The sequence below is a fragment of the Oncorhynchus kisutch genome, linkage group LG1, assembly GCF_002021735.2.
Source record: "Oncorhynchus kisutch isolate 150728-3 linkage group LG1, Okis_V2, whole genome shotgun sequence".
Taxonomy (NCBI): domain Eukaryota; kingdom Metazoa; phylum Chordata; class Actinopteri; order Salmoniformes; family Salmonidae; genus Oncorhynchus; species Oncorhynchus kisutch.
In genome coordinates this window covers 49,887,507-49,902,211 of record NC_034174.2, presented here as the reverse complement: position 1 = coordinate 49,902,211, position 14,705 = coordinate 49,887,507, and the positions used below count along the sequence as shown (strand labels likewise).

At 40.5% G+C, this 14,705-nt stretch overlaps 1 protein-coding gene across 3 annotated transcripts in view; it reads right to left on the bottom strand.

Annotated features, from left to right (window-relative positions):
• The window catches only part of LOC109891923 (uncharacterized), a 53,947-nt gene extending 43,719 nt beyond the window's left edge, over positions 1 to 10,228 (bottom strand). For all 3 annotated transcript variants that reach the window (XM_031826457.1, XM_020484383.2, XM_031826461.1), the window contains exon 1: positions 9,920 to 10,228. In XM_031826457.1, the coding sequence (XP_031682317.1) occupies positions 9,920 to 9,922 (3 nt within the window). In that variant the 5' untranslated portion in view covers positions 9,923 to 10,228. The remainder of the gene's footprint in view (positions 1 to 9,919) is intronic.
• Positions 10,229 to 14,705: the final 4,477 nt, after the last annotated feature.

Genomic DNA, 14,705 nt, shown 5'->3' with positions numbered 1-14,705 from the left:
AGTATTCCCAGAGCTTGCTTTTCGGGAAAAACATCAGGAAAAGTACTTGTTTGTTTTTGGGGAGTTGTAAGTATTGGCTCCCTGAGTACCGTTCACCAGGTTCAGTAGGCCAATGCAGTGGACACAGCTCCAATAGGGGTGGTCTTAGCCCAAAAGGCATCCCATTTACCCTAGGCACTCCAGATATCACAGTGAATGATTTACCGTGTGTAAATGTTGTTGTGAAGACACTGGGGTGTAGTGTGTGTGTGTGTGTTTGGGTGAGCGAATGTCTAAGTACTTTGTGACATCTGCTGATGTAAAAAGGGCTTTATAAATACATGTTATTTTATTTTATTTGAATGACACTGACAGTTGCTGTGTTTTTTCTCACTCTCTGCTCATGCCAAGTTCTCTCTGAGGCCAAAAAGTTCCTAGAGCAACAGTTCCTAACAGTGAGCGAGCTATGGAGTTGCCCCAACAGCTGGAGTATCGCAAGACATGGAGCACAAGAAACATAGGGATCCATAACACCATGCTAACTTATGACTGATGTAGTGGAGCGAGTTCAGACTTCCTTGGTGTCCACATCACCAACAAACTTTCATGGTCCAAACACACCAAGAGAGTCGTGAAGAGGGCACAAAAACACCTTTTCCCCCTCGGGAGACTGAAAATATTTGGCATGGGTCCTCAGATCCCCAAGATATAAGACTGCTGAACAGCTAATCAAATGACTACCTGGAATATTTGCATTGACCCCCCCCCCCTTTTTTTTAACTGCCTCTACTCCCTGTTTATTAACTATGCATAGTCACTTTACTCCTACCTACAGTACATGTACAAATTACCTCGACTAACCTGTACCCCTGCACATTGACTCTGTATCGGTACACTGTGTATATCTTTGCTAGGTAAAGCCCTACCTTATCTCAGCTCATTGGTCACCATAGCAACACCCACCCGTAGCACGCACCCCAGCAGGTATATTTCACTGGTCATCCCCAAAGCCAACACTTCCTTTGGCCGCCTTTCCTTCCAGTTCTCTGCTGCCAATGACTGGAACTAATTGCAAAAATCACTGAAGCTAGAGTCTTACATGTATATGTATATCTCCTCTCTAACTTTAAGCATCAGCTTCCAGAGCAGCTTACCGATCACTGTACCTCTACACAGCCAATCTGTAATAGCACACCCAACTACCTCATCCCCATATTGTTATTGATCTTCTTGCACTTTTGCACCCCAGTATCTCTACTGCACACCATCATCTGCACATCTATCCCTCCAGTGTTAAATTGTAATTATTTCGCCTCTATGGCCTATTTATTGCCTTTACCTCCCTACTCTTCTACATTTGCACACACTGTACATAGATTTTTATATTGTGTTATTGACTGTACGTTTGTTTATGTGTAACTCCGTGCTGTTGTTTTTGTTGCACTGCTTTGCTTTATCTTGGCCAGGTCGCAGTTGTAAATGAGAACTTGTTCTCAATTGGCCTACCTGGTTAAATAAAAGTGAAATGTAAATATATATATATATATAAATATATATATATAGTCTTGTTATTTTATAGTGTTACTTTTTATTTAAAAAATGACGTTTGCTTATTTAGTAAATATTTTCTCAACTCTATTTCTTGATCTGCATTGTTGGTTAAGAGCTGGTACGTAAGCATTTCACCGTAAGGTCTACACCGATTATATTCGGCGCATGTGACAAATAAAAATGTATTTGATTTGATCATCTCTGAAAGTATTAGGCACGGGACAATAGTTGTATCACAATGTTTTTTCTATGGCAAAAAATGTAAACACGAAGCAGACCAGAGTCCTTCAAAAACCTAGATGTAAAATATTGTCTGCTGTAGCTTGGAAAAATAAATAAATGTGACTCTGGATGACTTAATGATGTATGTTTCCATTAGGGCTGTTTTCTTAAAGAAGTTAAATCAGCTTCGTGTTTTGTTTCCTTACCACGATACTAACGACTATCGCAATACTGGTATCGTCCTGGCCCTATAAAGTATACTACTAAGTTGCATGGAGTCTCCTCCTGAATGTTTTTTTTCTGTTTATGACTTCTTACATTTTCATAAATTGAGGTCAAATTCTAATTTGGATGAGCCATCACTTTAACCTAAAGTAAGGAGAAGACCCACCATTGAAAAAACCACAGTATGCTTAGAAGACAACAATGACCTACAATCATTCTCTTCCTGAAAAGACAGACTGCTATAACACCTTTGATGCTCAGTCTAGGCAGGAAATCACTTTGTTACACTCTCACTTGGTCCCTGGAAGGACTTCACACGAGAAACTCACTCTTAGAAAAGTTATTGCCACATACTAATACTTTCTCTGAATAGATGCCAGTAAATCTAGATCACAACGGTCTAGACTTCCTCTGGCCTGACCCACATTGAACTAGAGACAGTAAACCCGATTCAGAGGGGATGGGTTAAATGCAGAAGACACATTTCAGTTGAATGCATTCAGTTGTACAACTGACTAGGTAACCCCCTTTCCCTTAATACACTGCACCAGTGGTGGAGTATTAATCAAATCAAATCAAATGGTATTGGTCACATACACATATTTAGCCGATGTTATTACGGGTGTAGCTAAATGCTTGTGTTCCTAACTCCAACAGTGCATTGGTATCTAATCCATACACACAAATCTAAAAGTAAAAGAATGGAATGAAGAAATATATACTGTAAATATTAGGACGAGCAATGTCGCAGTGGCATTGGCCAAAATACAGTAGAATACAGTATATACATCTGGAATATAACATGGTCTATCGAGATTTCAACCCCGGCCAGGGTATTTCTGGGTCTGGGGCAACGGTTCTTCAGTTTTCAGGAAGGCAGAAGTGATGCTCACTTACGTAGCCATCCACTACATTAACACCAGTACTCTGCCCTACCCTATGTCAGTTATCTGAACGGGCTAAACAGAAAGAAAACTCAAAGTCAAAATTTACAATAATACATTAAATGCCCATCCTGTACACTTTTATCTGTAGCTGCTGAGATGGGATTATTCGACTGAATCGGAAAACTAGCCGTCAAGTCCTTGTTTCCTCCGTACTTGTTTCCTCAACTCCTCTGAAAGCTCATTGGGAGAGAGGATCCAAGCTCCCTTCCTCCCTCAGACCTCCTTAAGTGTGCTTTGAGAGGATTTGAGGAAACCAGGACGGGGGAAGGATTTCACAGCTAGTATTTTTTTCACATAGCCCTGCCAACACATAGAATACATCCTGTGGTCTGAAGTGAAGTAGTCTGAACTCTTGGCTGCCAAAGTGAACACAAAAAGCCTCATTGTTGAGATGCGATGAGTTGTCAAATGGCTGGGGAGGGAGTTGTAGGCTTAGATGGCTCAGGCGTGGCTGTTTACATGCCATGACCACTTCAAACGTCTGCTGACCAATCAGCATCCAGAAACACACACACACACACAGTGTGTCTGTTTCTGTACATCTATTATGTGATCTACTGTATGTAGCCTATCATGTGTTACTGTACTGAAATGTGGCATTTGTAAATATGGATCATTGCCACATTTGCCATTATGTAGAGAATCTTGGAAACTTACATTGACTACATTCATAATGGAATGTACAGTATTTAAAACATTTATTTTATTTGATTTAACCTTTATTTAACTAGGCAAGTCAGTTAAGAAGAAATTATTATTTACAATAACAGTCTACTAGTATGTACTGTATGAGTGTCCTGTGTATGAGTGTCCTGTTGTGGTAGTGTGCCATGATATTGTGGAACATCCTTCCTGGATAAAGTCGTTATCACATACTGTATCTCCAATAGGGTTGGTTCAGTAAATCAAATGTTGTGTTGTCATCTAAAGAGAACTTAATGCACATGCAGAAGAAAGAGTTCCTAAACGTATGTTACGGGCAATTCCACAGTAATGGCATTTTGCTGAGACTCTGATTTTTACTTAAAATGTATGTCAAACAAAAACGCTTAATTTCAAAGTTTAACGAACCATTCAATTTAAACTGACATTTTAACTTTAAAAAATCAGTAAAAAAAATGTGTTTATGTGACCAGTGTCAGCTATGAATATCTTTTGAATATGTGCTTATTATTCTACACACACCGCCCCCCAAAAATATCATATTTGGTTGGTCCGGACCCTAACAAAGCTGAACCAACCATAGACGTCCATGTTTCACAAGTATGGACAATAAAGTATAGCACAATAGAGATTAGTAGAGTACAGTACAGCACAGCAGAGTAGAGTAGAGGAAAGTAGAGTATAGTTCAGTACAGTACATTATACTAGCGTGTTCTACTGTACAGTACTGATCTATATTCTACAGGACTGTACTGTATTCTTATGTACTCTACTGTGCTCTACTGTATGGAACTGTGCTGTCCAAAGTTGTGAAACATAGACTGGACTAAATCTAAACCAATCATGGATGTCTATGCTTGTGCCAAATCAAGGATGGTCTGGACCACACCAAAAATCAAAGTCTGTGGACGTTGAAATTTAAGCCAGTCTGGACCGTACCAAAAAACGATGTCTGTGGACGTTGAAATTTAAGCCAGTCTGGACCGTACCAAAAAACGATGTCTGTTGACTTTGAAATCAAAGCAAGGTTGGATTGACCAAATTTCAACTACTTTTTAACGTCCACGGATGTCCGGTGTTGCTGCTCAGTGGGTAAGGATGCTGGTTTCAGTAAATGGAAAGAGAGGTGGCTCATGTGTAAGTGTCAGTAAGAGCCGGGAGAGGTGACATTAACTGGAGAGAGAGGCAGGGAGAGAGAGAGGGAGGGAGGGTGAGAGAAAGGGAGGGTTGTCTAGACTGTCTTGCCCTTGGTTTAATCATGAGATTCTAGAATCTATACAAGCATTTATGAATATGTCAACAAACAAAGTCTAATGTATGATTTTCAGTCGGGTTTTGGAAAAACATACTTCACTGATTCATGTCTACTTCACTTGACTGACTTCATCAGGAAACATATTGATGAAGGAGATCTCTGTGGAATGGTACTACTTGACCTACAAAAGGCCTTTGATACAGTTAATCACTGTCCCCTAATCTCCAAACTGAAGGCGCTGGGGTTAAGCAATATCCCTCTAGGCTGGGTAAAGTTATATTTATTAGGTAGGGCGCAAGTAGTAGAGGTTAATGGTTCACTGTCTCAGGCAAAACCAATGAGTTGTGGCGTTCCGCAGGGGAGCGTGCTTGGGCTTCTACTGTTTTTACTGTAAATTAACGATATGAAAGATGCTGTTCTTGTCATCTTTTCCTTTATGCGGACGACTCCACACTTCTGGTGTCTCACAAAAGTAAAACTATGTTGGAGAGCATACTGAGCACAGAGCTTACTAACATTAGTAAATGGCTTGGAGATGATATGCTATCTCTGCACTGAGGTAAAACTGAGGCAATTATTTTTGGATTCAGACTTAAATTGAGTAGGTCCTCTGATATCACAGTGGAGTTAGGGGGTGAGGTGCTGACTACTAAAACCTCTGTTATTTACCTGGGATGCATCCATAATGGAAGCTTGGGAGGTGTGAGCATGGCCACTAAAGTGCTAGGGAAGGTTAATGCCAGGACTACATTTTTGTCTAGAATGCTCCAGATAGCCATGAATAAGCTGATCAGGGTAGTATTGAAGGTGAGTCCACATACTCACATAGGCAGGAGCTGCTTTCAGGAACTCAACTGGCTGCCTGTTGAGGCTAGGGTGTCCCAGATTAGACTAGGTTTACAGGAGTATCTATATCTATCTAGTATCTAGGTTATGCGTCAAGATATCTATCTGATTACTTTACCTGTGTTAGGGATGCACACAATCACAGCACCAGATCAGGTGTTGCTAATGTGTGCTTATACAGGTTCAGGAGTAATGCTGGGAAAGGTACTTTCCTGTATACTGGAGCCTCAGAGTGAAATGAGTTGCCTCTGCCCATAAAAACGACGTCCTCTCTAGCCAGTTTCAAAAATAAAGTAAAACAACTGTTTAACGTCTTCTGTGCCAATATGAATGACCCCTATGATGTAAATTCTTTGAATTTTTGTTTCATTATCTTGCTGTCATACCACGTTTGATCTTCCTAATACCAGTATGCCAGTGGAAGGGAGGACTGTAAGCAGGTGACCCAACTGTGGTTTGTGACTATGAATTACTAATTACAGTAATTCCGTTACAGATTTTTAGAAATTCTGTTACAGATTTGGTAACAGAATTTAGAGTTTTTAAGAGATCCTCCAGTACTTTTGCATACTTTTTTTAGCCAGTAGTTCTGAAAGTAGTGTTCACAAGCCAAAAGTGGTCCCCGAAAATGGCATACTACGCAGAGCCGTCGGAAAACGTGTGGCGAGACAGCATTTGCCCCAGTTTCAAAGCAGCAGCACCGACCGTGCCAGTAACTTCTTCGCATATTTTTGCATACCATTAAGACATTTCCCTGCTCTGTCGCAGTCTGCCTTTGAAAACCAGTGAAGACTACATGCAGAAACGTTGTGCCATTCGTATTTCAGCAATACGATTGGCAGTTCATTCAAACACCACAACTTCTTGAGCAGTACAGAAGTTGATAGCTACGTTCACACAGCACACAAAAGCTGCCCCTCGCTAAAATAAGTGCCTACCAATCTTCTCATTGAGATGATTCATTAAAGAGGAAGTGATTTACAAAAGTGAACCTTCATTAGTGACCATACTAGCAATATGCTGGCTACTGTTGATAGTCTGCATAAAGAAAGCTACACAAATAGAGATGATCTTTTGTCTATAGCCAGGTTGATATCTCTTTTGGAACCCAATTGTCTTAAAAGTGTGGCGTCTTATTTTAATATTCTCGAAATGACATACTTTAGAAACAACAATGTTTGCAATTAATACAATTCAAGTCTAAAGAATAAAGTAACAGTGACATTGTTTAATTATATTAAATGGCTATTTAATACATGTCATAATATCCAAATATAGCCTATTATCCCCCTAGAGCCGATGTCCGTGCCCAAGGGAAAATCGAATTGGCATAATAAAAAAATCCCATGCGTGGGCTGCGTTTCAATTGGCCACATTCGCCTCTGTGGTGGAAGGTGGTCTAGCTACACCTGTGTTTGTCAGACCATGAGACATCCCGAAAGTCGGTCTTCTCATGAAAACGTCTGTGGTGTCTGAACGGTTTGACCACTCTATGGAAAGATGTTTTTCCATGTATGAATCTATTCTTCAATTCATTTCTATCGGCTAATGGCAGTAAGACCAAATTCAGTGTTTCATCAAATTAAAGATTGCAATTGTGTCAATATGTTATTGAATATTGTAGATTAAGTCCTCACAGCCATTTTCCAGACAAAGATATACCATGTACAGTAGGCTACAGGCAATATGTTCATCCACCATGTAGAGTCATAGCAATTACGATCAGTCTTTGTGGTTTTTATATGCAGGGAGCATACATTTCACAATTGTAAACTAATAAAGAATTTTAAGTTAGAACCCATTAAATATAAATTGGGTGGTTCAAGCCCTGAATGCTGATTGTCTGAAATCCGTGGTATATCAGACCGTATACCAAGGGTATGACAAAACATTGATTTGTACTATTCTAATTACGTTGGTAACCCGTTTATATAGTGAATTTGGAAAGTATTCAGACCCCTTGACTTTTTCCACATTTTGTTACAATACCTTAAATTGTTTTTTTTCCCCTAATTTATTTCCCCCCCCTAATCAATCTATGCACATTACCCCATAAAGACGAAGAAAAAGTAGGATTTTAGATTTTTTTTGCAAATGTCTTAAGAATAAAAACTTAAATAATACATTTACATAAGTATTCATACCCTTTGTTGAAGCATCTTTGTCAGCAATTACAGCCTTGAGTCTTCCTGGGTATGACGCTACAAGCTTGGCACAACAGTATTTGGGGAGTTTCTCCCATTCTTCTCTGCAGATCCTCTCAAGCGCTGTCAAGTTGGATGGGGAGCGTTGCTGCACAACTATTTTCAGGTCTCTCCAGAGATTTTTGATCGGGTTCAAGTCCGGGCTCTGGCTGGGCCACTCAAGGACATTCAGAGATTTGCCCCTAAGCCACTCCTGCGCTGTCTTGGCTGTGTGCTTATGGTCATTGTCCTGTTGGAAGGTGAACCTTAACCCCAGTCTGAGGTCCTGAGTGTTCTGGAGCAGGTGTTCATCAAGGATCTCTCTGTACTTTGCTCCATTCATCTTTCCCTTGATCCTGACTACTTCCAGTCCCTGCCGCTGAAAAACATCTCCACAGCATGATGCTGCCACCACCATGCTCCACCGTAGGGATGGTGCCAGGTCTCCTCCAGATATGACGCTTGGCATTCAGGCCGACGAGTTCAATCTTGGATTCATCAGACCATAGATTCTTGTTTCTAACGGTCTAAGAGTCTTTAGGTGCCATTTGGCAAACTCCAAGCGGGCTGTCGTCTGCCTTTTACTGAGACTTGGCTTCCGTCTGGCCACGCTACCATAAACGCCTGATTGGTGGAGTACCGTAGATATGGTTATCCTTCTGGAAGGTTTTCCCATCTTCACAGAGGAACGCTTCAGCTCTGTCAGAGTGATCACCGGGTTTTTGTTCACCTCCCTGACCGAGTCCCTTCTCCTCCGATTGCTCAATTTGGACAGGGGCCAGCTCTAGGAAGGGTCTTGGTGGTTCCAGATTTTTTCCACTTAAGAATTATGGAGGCTACTGTGTTCTTGGAGACCTTCAATGCTGCAGACATTTTTTTGTACCCTTCCCCAGATCAGAGCAGTGTGAGCAGTGTGATCAGACACAGGGAAGAGTGCTTCATTCTATAGCTAGAGGACAACTGATATCTCCAGGAGTGATTAGTATGATTTGTGCCTTTTTCTGTTGTTGTCTAGCACTGTCTTTTTGCTAGCTAGGGCCATGTATTTTATTAAGTGCTGCCTGTCTTCCCACTATCCTACTTGGTGTGTGAAATGCAGCCTGCTATTAACTTGTAGATGATTATTGACACATCAACGATGATTAAAGATGTACTATGCAGAAATTGCTCCATAAAAGTTTGCTTAATTTCAGTTTATGTGGCAAAATAAGCAAGTATAGTGTAGAGAATCATTGTGAAATCTAAACCGCTGTGAAAATATCTTTATCATACCCCAAAAAATATAGTATTTTTAGATGTTTGAAGCTGGTGTACAAAACCGAAAGTAAAAGACTCAAAATCTAAACTTTAGAATGGGGAGCATAGAAATAGCGCACATAGAACAGATCTACCGCCTCTTAGACATACTTTCAATGAGAATGACATACATTTCTTTTTGAATTCGGGTTGCCCAAAAAGTGACATATTGCCATTGCAAACAAAACAAAGACTCTTTGCTGCAGCTTCTTTTCTCTCGAGTGGAGGGACACTTGAGGGGTTTGAGATGCTGTGTTCAGTTTGCTGTGTCCCTAACAACATAAACTATGCTTTAGGGACAATATATTGAATATATTGAATATGTGTCACTTTTTTTAGGAGAGCAAAATGGTCAATACTTGTAGTGACTGTTAACTTTAATCTGAAATAAATATGTGTTTAATCAACATTATCAAGGCTATATCAAAATGCAGTACTTGCTACAGTAGAACTGCTAGCTACAATGATTTAAATTATATATATTTTTTAAAGTCAATAGGTAACTTGCTTTGCTATTCATCTATCAAATCCACAATGTACTCTGTGTCTCAAAGTTTGCAGACAGTGTGCTTTGAATACAAAATCCATACAAGATACTCTCCATTTATGCATTACGGGAGAAGCCACTGAGAAAGACAAACCCGTAAGTTATTCATTCAGTAGGTCAGTGGAGCACAGACCTGGAAGAGGTAACATGAGACAATGGAGACAAAAGCACATGACAGCTCAATAGAAAAAGTATCACTAGTTACCATCTTTCCGACAGTATCTCTTCTATCCTGCAGAATGTTTCTTCACATTTTGTCCTGATAATTCCGTCCAGATAATTGACTCTAGTGAGAGCGGTCTTCTTCTCATGTTTCTTAATCGCCAAGATAATGCCATTGATGAAGGTAGGTCCACATGACAGTTAGTGGTCTGCGAGTAAGTAGGAAAGTTCCCATCCCTTAGTGACTTTCCGCAAGTTTGAGTGAGTTGAGCTCCAAGCGATGAAGTGTCTTGCTTCCTGTTGCTTCGCTGGCTCCAGTCTTGAGCTTCTCTGGCAGCACTGTGTTTTTGGAGCAAGTGGGAGCGTGAGAGAGGGAAAGACTGCTGGAGAAGGGGGAGGAGAAAAGCTTTGCCTTTCAGAAGGAAAATCCCCTCTAGGCTTTTCAGGTTTTTTTTCCCAGAGGCAGCAGCAGCAGCTTCAGACCAGTGTGGGATTCACACAAGCTCACACATACACACTTGAAAACTTTATTTAAATTTGTATCTCAATACATTATTTAAATGAGTGTCTGGGACACCACACACATTCATTTGAATACTGTATTAAGATCTAAAATGAAATCAGTATTCAAATGTTGGCACACACAGACACAACACAATTACAAGACACACTCTATCCCCACACAGCCAGCATCAGAGAGAACAAAAAAATCCAACCCCTCCTTCTAGTGGACCCCTTCTCTCTATTTGAATCATTAGGGCTTGGGTAGGGTATTGCTTCATAGCTTAGTCCCCTTTAGAGTCTATTCTCTTTACTCTCTTCACCAAAGACATCCAGTGGCTGCTGCAGGCTATATCTGCACCCCAAATGGCACCAAATGGCACCCTATTCCCTACATAGTGCACTACTTTTGACCAGGACCCATAGGGCTCTGGACAAAAGTAGTGCATTATAAAGTCCATTCGGGAAAATATTCAGACCCTTTGACTTTTTCCACATTTTGTTACATTACAGCCTTATTCTAAAATGTATTACATAGTTTTTTTCCCCCTCGTTAATCTACACACAATACATTTTAATGATAAAGCAAAACAGGTTTTTAGAAATGTTTGTAAATTAAAAAATTAAAAAATTAAATATCACATTTACATAAGTATTCAGACCATTTTCAGTACTTTGTTGAAGCACCTTGGGCATCGATTACATCCTCGAGGCTTCTTGGGTATGACGCTACAAGCTTAGCACACCAGTATTTGGGGAGATTCTCCCATTCTTCTCTGCAGATCCACTCAAGCTCTGTCAAGTTGGATGGGGAGCATTGCTGCGCAACTATTTTCAGGTATCTCCAGAGATGTTTGATCGGGTTCAAGTCTGGGCTCTGGCTGGGCCACTCAAGGACATTCAGAGACTTGTCCCGAAGCCACTCCTGCGTTGTCTGAGGTCCTGATCGCTCTGGAACAGGTTTAAACCAAGGATCTCTCTGTACTTTGTTCCGTCCACCTTTACCTCAATCCTGACTAGTCTCCAAGTCCCTGGCACTGAAAAAATCCCCACAGCATGATGCTGCCACCACCATGCTTCACAGCATGATGCTGCCACCACCATGCTTCACAGTAGGGATGGTGCCCCAATTTCTCAGTTTGACCGAGTGGCCAACTCTAGGGAGATTCTTGGTGGTTCCACATTTCTTCCATTTAAGAAGGATGGAGGCTACTGTGTTCTTGGGGACCTTTAATGCTGCAGACATTTTTTGGTACCTTTCCCCAGATCTGTGCCTCGACACAACCCTGTCTCGGAGCTGTATACAGACAATTCCTTCAACCGTATGGCTTGGTTTTTGCTCTGACATGCACTGTCAACCGTGTGCCTTTCAATTGAATTTACCACAGGTGGAATCCAATCAAGTTGTAGAAACAGCTCAAGGGTAATCAATGGAAACAGGATTTTGAGTCTCATAGCAAAGGGTCTAAATACTTATGTAAATAAGGTTAAAAAAATACTTAAAACCTGTTTTCGCTTCGTCACTATGGGGTAATGTGTGTAGATTGATGTTTCATGTAATACATTTTAGAATAAGGCTGTAAAGTAACAAAATGTGGAAAAGGTCAAGGGGTCTGAATATTTTAAGAATGCACTGTATAGGGAATACTGTAGGGTGACTTTTTGGAATGGTTTCCAGCGTTTCAACACTTCATGCAGGATCATGTTTTTGCAACAGACATTGACAATGAATGTTGATTGTTGAACTTATTAGACCAGGTCCATCTAGTCCCTCCTTGTTTCAGTCCATTTTATTCCACTTGGTTCCTAATGAACAGGACCCGTTGCACCAGCAGGACATTAGCAGAGCGCTAGGCTAGCTGTAGCTAGCTGCTTCCACAGCAGACTGATGGAATGCAGGGTTATGGTGAATGAAACCCAAGAGCTAGTGTGTGCGTGGCAGGGTTGTTTGAACAATTTCGTAGCGGGAGACATTGAGAGAAAGATAATTGTGTTTATTTCAAGCAGCCAAAAGCTACAAGGAATTAAAGTGAAGGACTTAGAATAAGGTGAAATTGAATATGGCTGCTCTCTCTCCCTCAAGTCGGTGGTTTTGAGAGCCGCTAAACAGCATTCCTTAAACATTTTCATTTAGAACGGGAGACAAAACTGAGAAAAGGGTTTATTTCTCTCAGTCAAACGCACAGGAAGAATGCAGATTAAGTTGGTGGAATGGAGAGCATTTCAGCTGTTCACTTTCTCGATGTGGTTCAATATGGCTTTAAGACCCAACTATATGCCGCAAACATTGTCATGAAGAGCGAGAGAGAAAAATGCATAGATGTTTATTAAAAACATATCAAAAGAATGTACACTACTGTTCAAAAGTTTGGGGTCACTTAGAAATGTCCTTGTTTTTGAAAGAAAAACATTGTTATTGTTGTAATGACTATTGTAGCTGGAAACGGCAGATTTTTTATGGAATATCTACATAGGGGTACAGAGGCCCATTATCAGCAACCATCACTCCTGTGTTCCAATGGCACGTTGTGTTAGCTAATCTAAGTTATTCATTTTAAAATGCTAATTGATCATTAGAAAACTATTTAGCAATTATGTTAGCACAGCTGAAATCTGTTGTGCTGATTAATGAAGCAATATAACGGTCCTTCTTTAGTAAACTAGCTGAGTATCTGGAGCATTGGCATTTGTGGGTTCGATTACAGGCTCAAAATGGCCAGAAACAAAGACCTTTTTTCTGAAACTCATCAGTCTGTTCTTGTTCTGAGACATGAAGACTATTCCATGCGAGACATTGCCCAGAAACTGAAGATCTCATACAACGCTGTGTACTACAGCGCAAACTGGTGCACAACTGAGCAACTGAGCAAGACGCCTCAGACGCCTCACGTCCTCAACTGACAGCTTCGTTAAACTGACAGCTTCATTAAATAGTACCCACAAAACACCAGTCTCAACATCAACAGTGAAGAGGCGACTCCAGGATGCTGGCCTTCTAGGCATAGTTCCTCTGTCCGTTGTCTGTGTTCTTTTACCCATCTTAATATTTATTATTATTGGCCAGTCTGAGATATGGCTTTTTCTTTGAAACTCTTTGCAACAGCATCACAGAGTCGCCTCTTCACTGGTGTTTTGCGGGTACTATTTAATGAAGCTGTCAGTTGAGGACTTGTGAGGCGTCTTTTTCTCAAAGTAGACACTCTAATGTACTTGTCCTCTTGCTCAGTTGTGAACAGGGGCCTCCCACTCCTCTTTATATTCTGGTTAGTACCGTTTTGTGCTGTTCTGTGAAGGGAGTAGTGCACGATTTTGTACGAGATTTTCAGTTTCTTGGCAATTTCTCACATGGAATTACCTTCATTTCTCATAACAAGAATAGACTGATGAGTTTCAGAAGAAAGGTCTTTGTTCCTGGCCATTTTGAGCCTGTAATTGAACCCGCCAATGCCAATGCTCCATATACTCAACTAGTCTAAAGAAGGACAGTTTTATTGCTTCTTCAATCAGGACAACAGTTTTCAGCTGTGCTGACATAATTGCAAAAGGGTTTTCTAATGATCAATTATCCTTTTAAAATGAATAACTTGGATTAGCTAACACAATGTGCCATTGGAACACAGGAGTGATGGTTGCTGATAATGGGCCTCTGTACCCCTATGTAGATATTCCATAAAAAAATCTGCCGTTTACAGCTACAATAGTCTTTTACAACATTAACAATGTCTACACTGTATTTTTGATCAATTAATGTTATTTAATGGACAAAAAAAATGCTTTTCTCGGTGACCCCAGACTTTTGAACGGTAGTGTATACTGAACAAAATATAAACACATGTAAAGTGTTGGTCCAATGTTTCATGAGCTGAAATAAAAGATCCCATAAATGTTCAATATTCAGAAAAAGCTTATTTCTCAAAAATGTTGTGCGCACATTTGTTTACATCCCTGATATTGAGCATTTCTCCTTTGCCAAGATAATCCATCCACCTGAAAGATGTGGCATATCAAGAAGCTAATTAAACAGCATAATGATTATGTGCTGGGGACAATAAATAGCCCCTCTAAAATGTTTTGAGTTAGCGTGCAATTGGCATGCTAACTGCAGTAATGTCCACCAAAGCTGTTTCCAGATAATTCAATATTAATTCCTTTACCATAAGCAGCTTCCAACATAGTTTTAGAGAATTTGTCAGTACATCCAACCGGCCTCACAACCACGCACCACGTGTTTGAAGTTGTGATGGCGAGCAGTTTGCTGATGTCAATGTTGTGAACAGAGTCCCCATTCATCAATTCCTGCAAGCTGAAAATGACCCAGTTCTTCCATG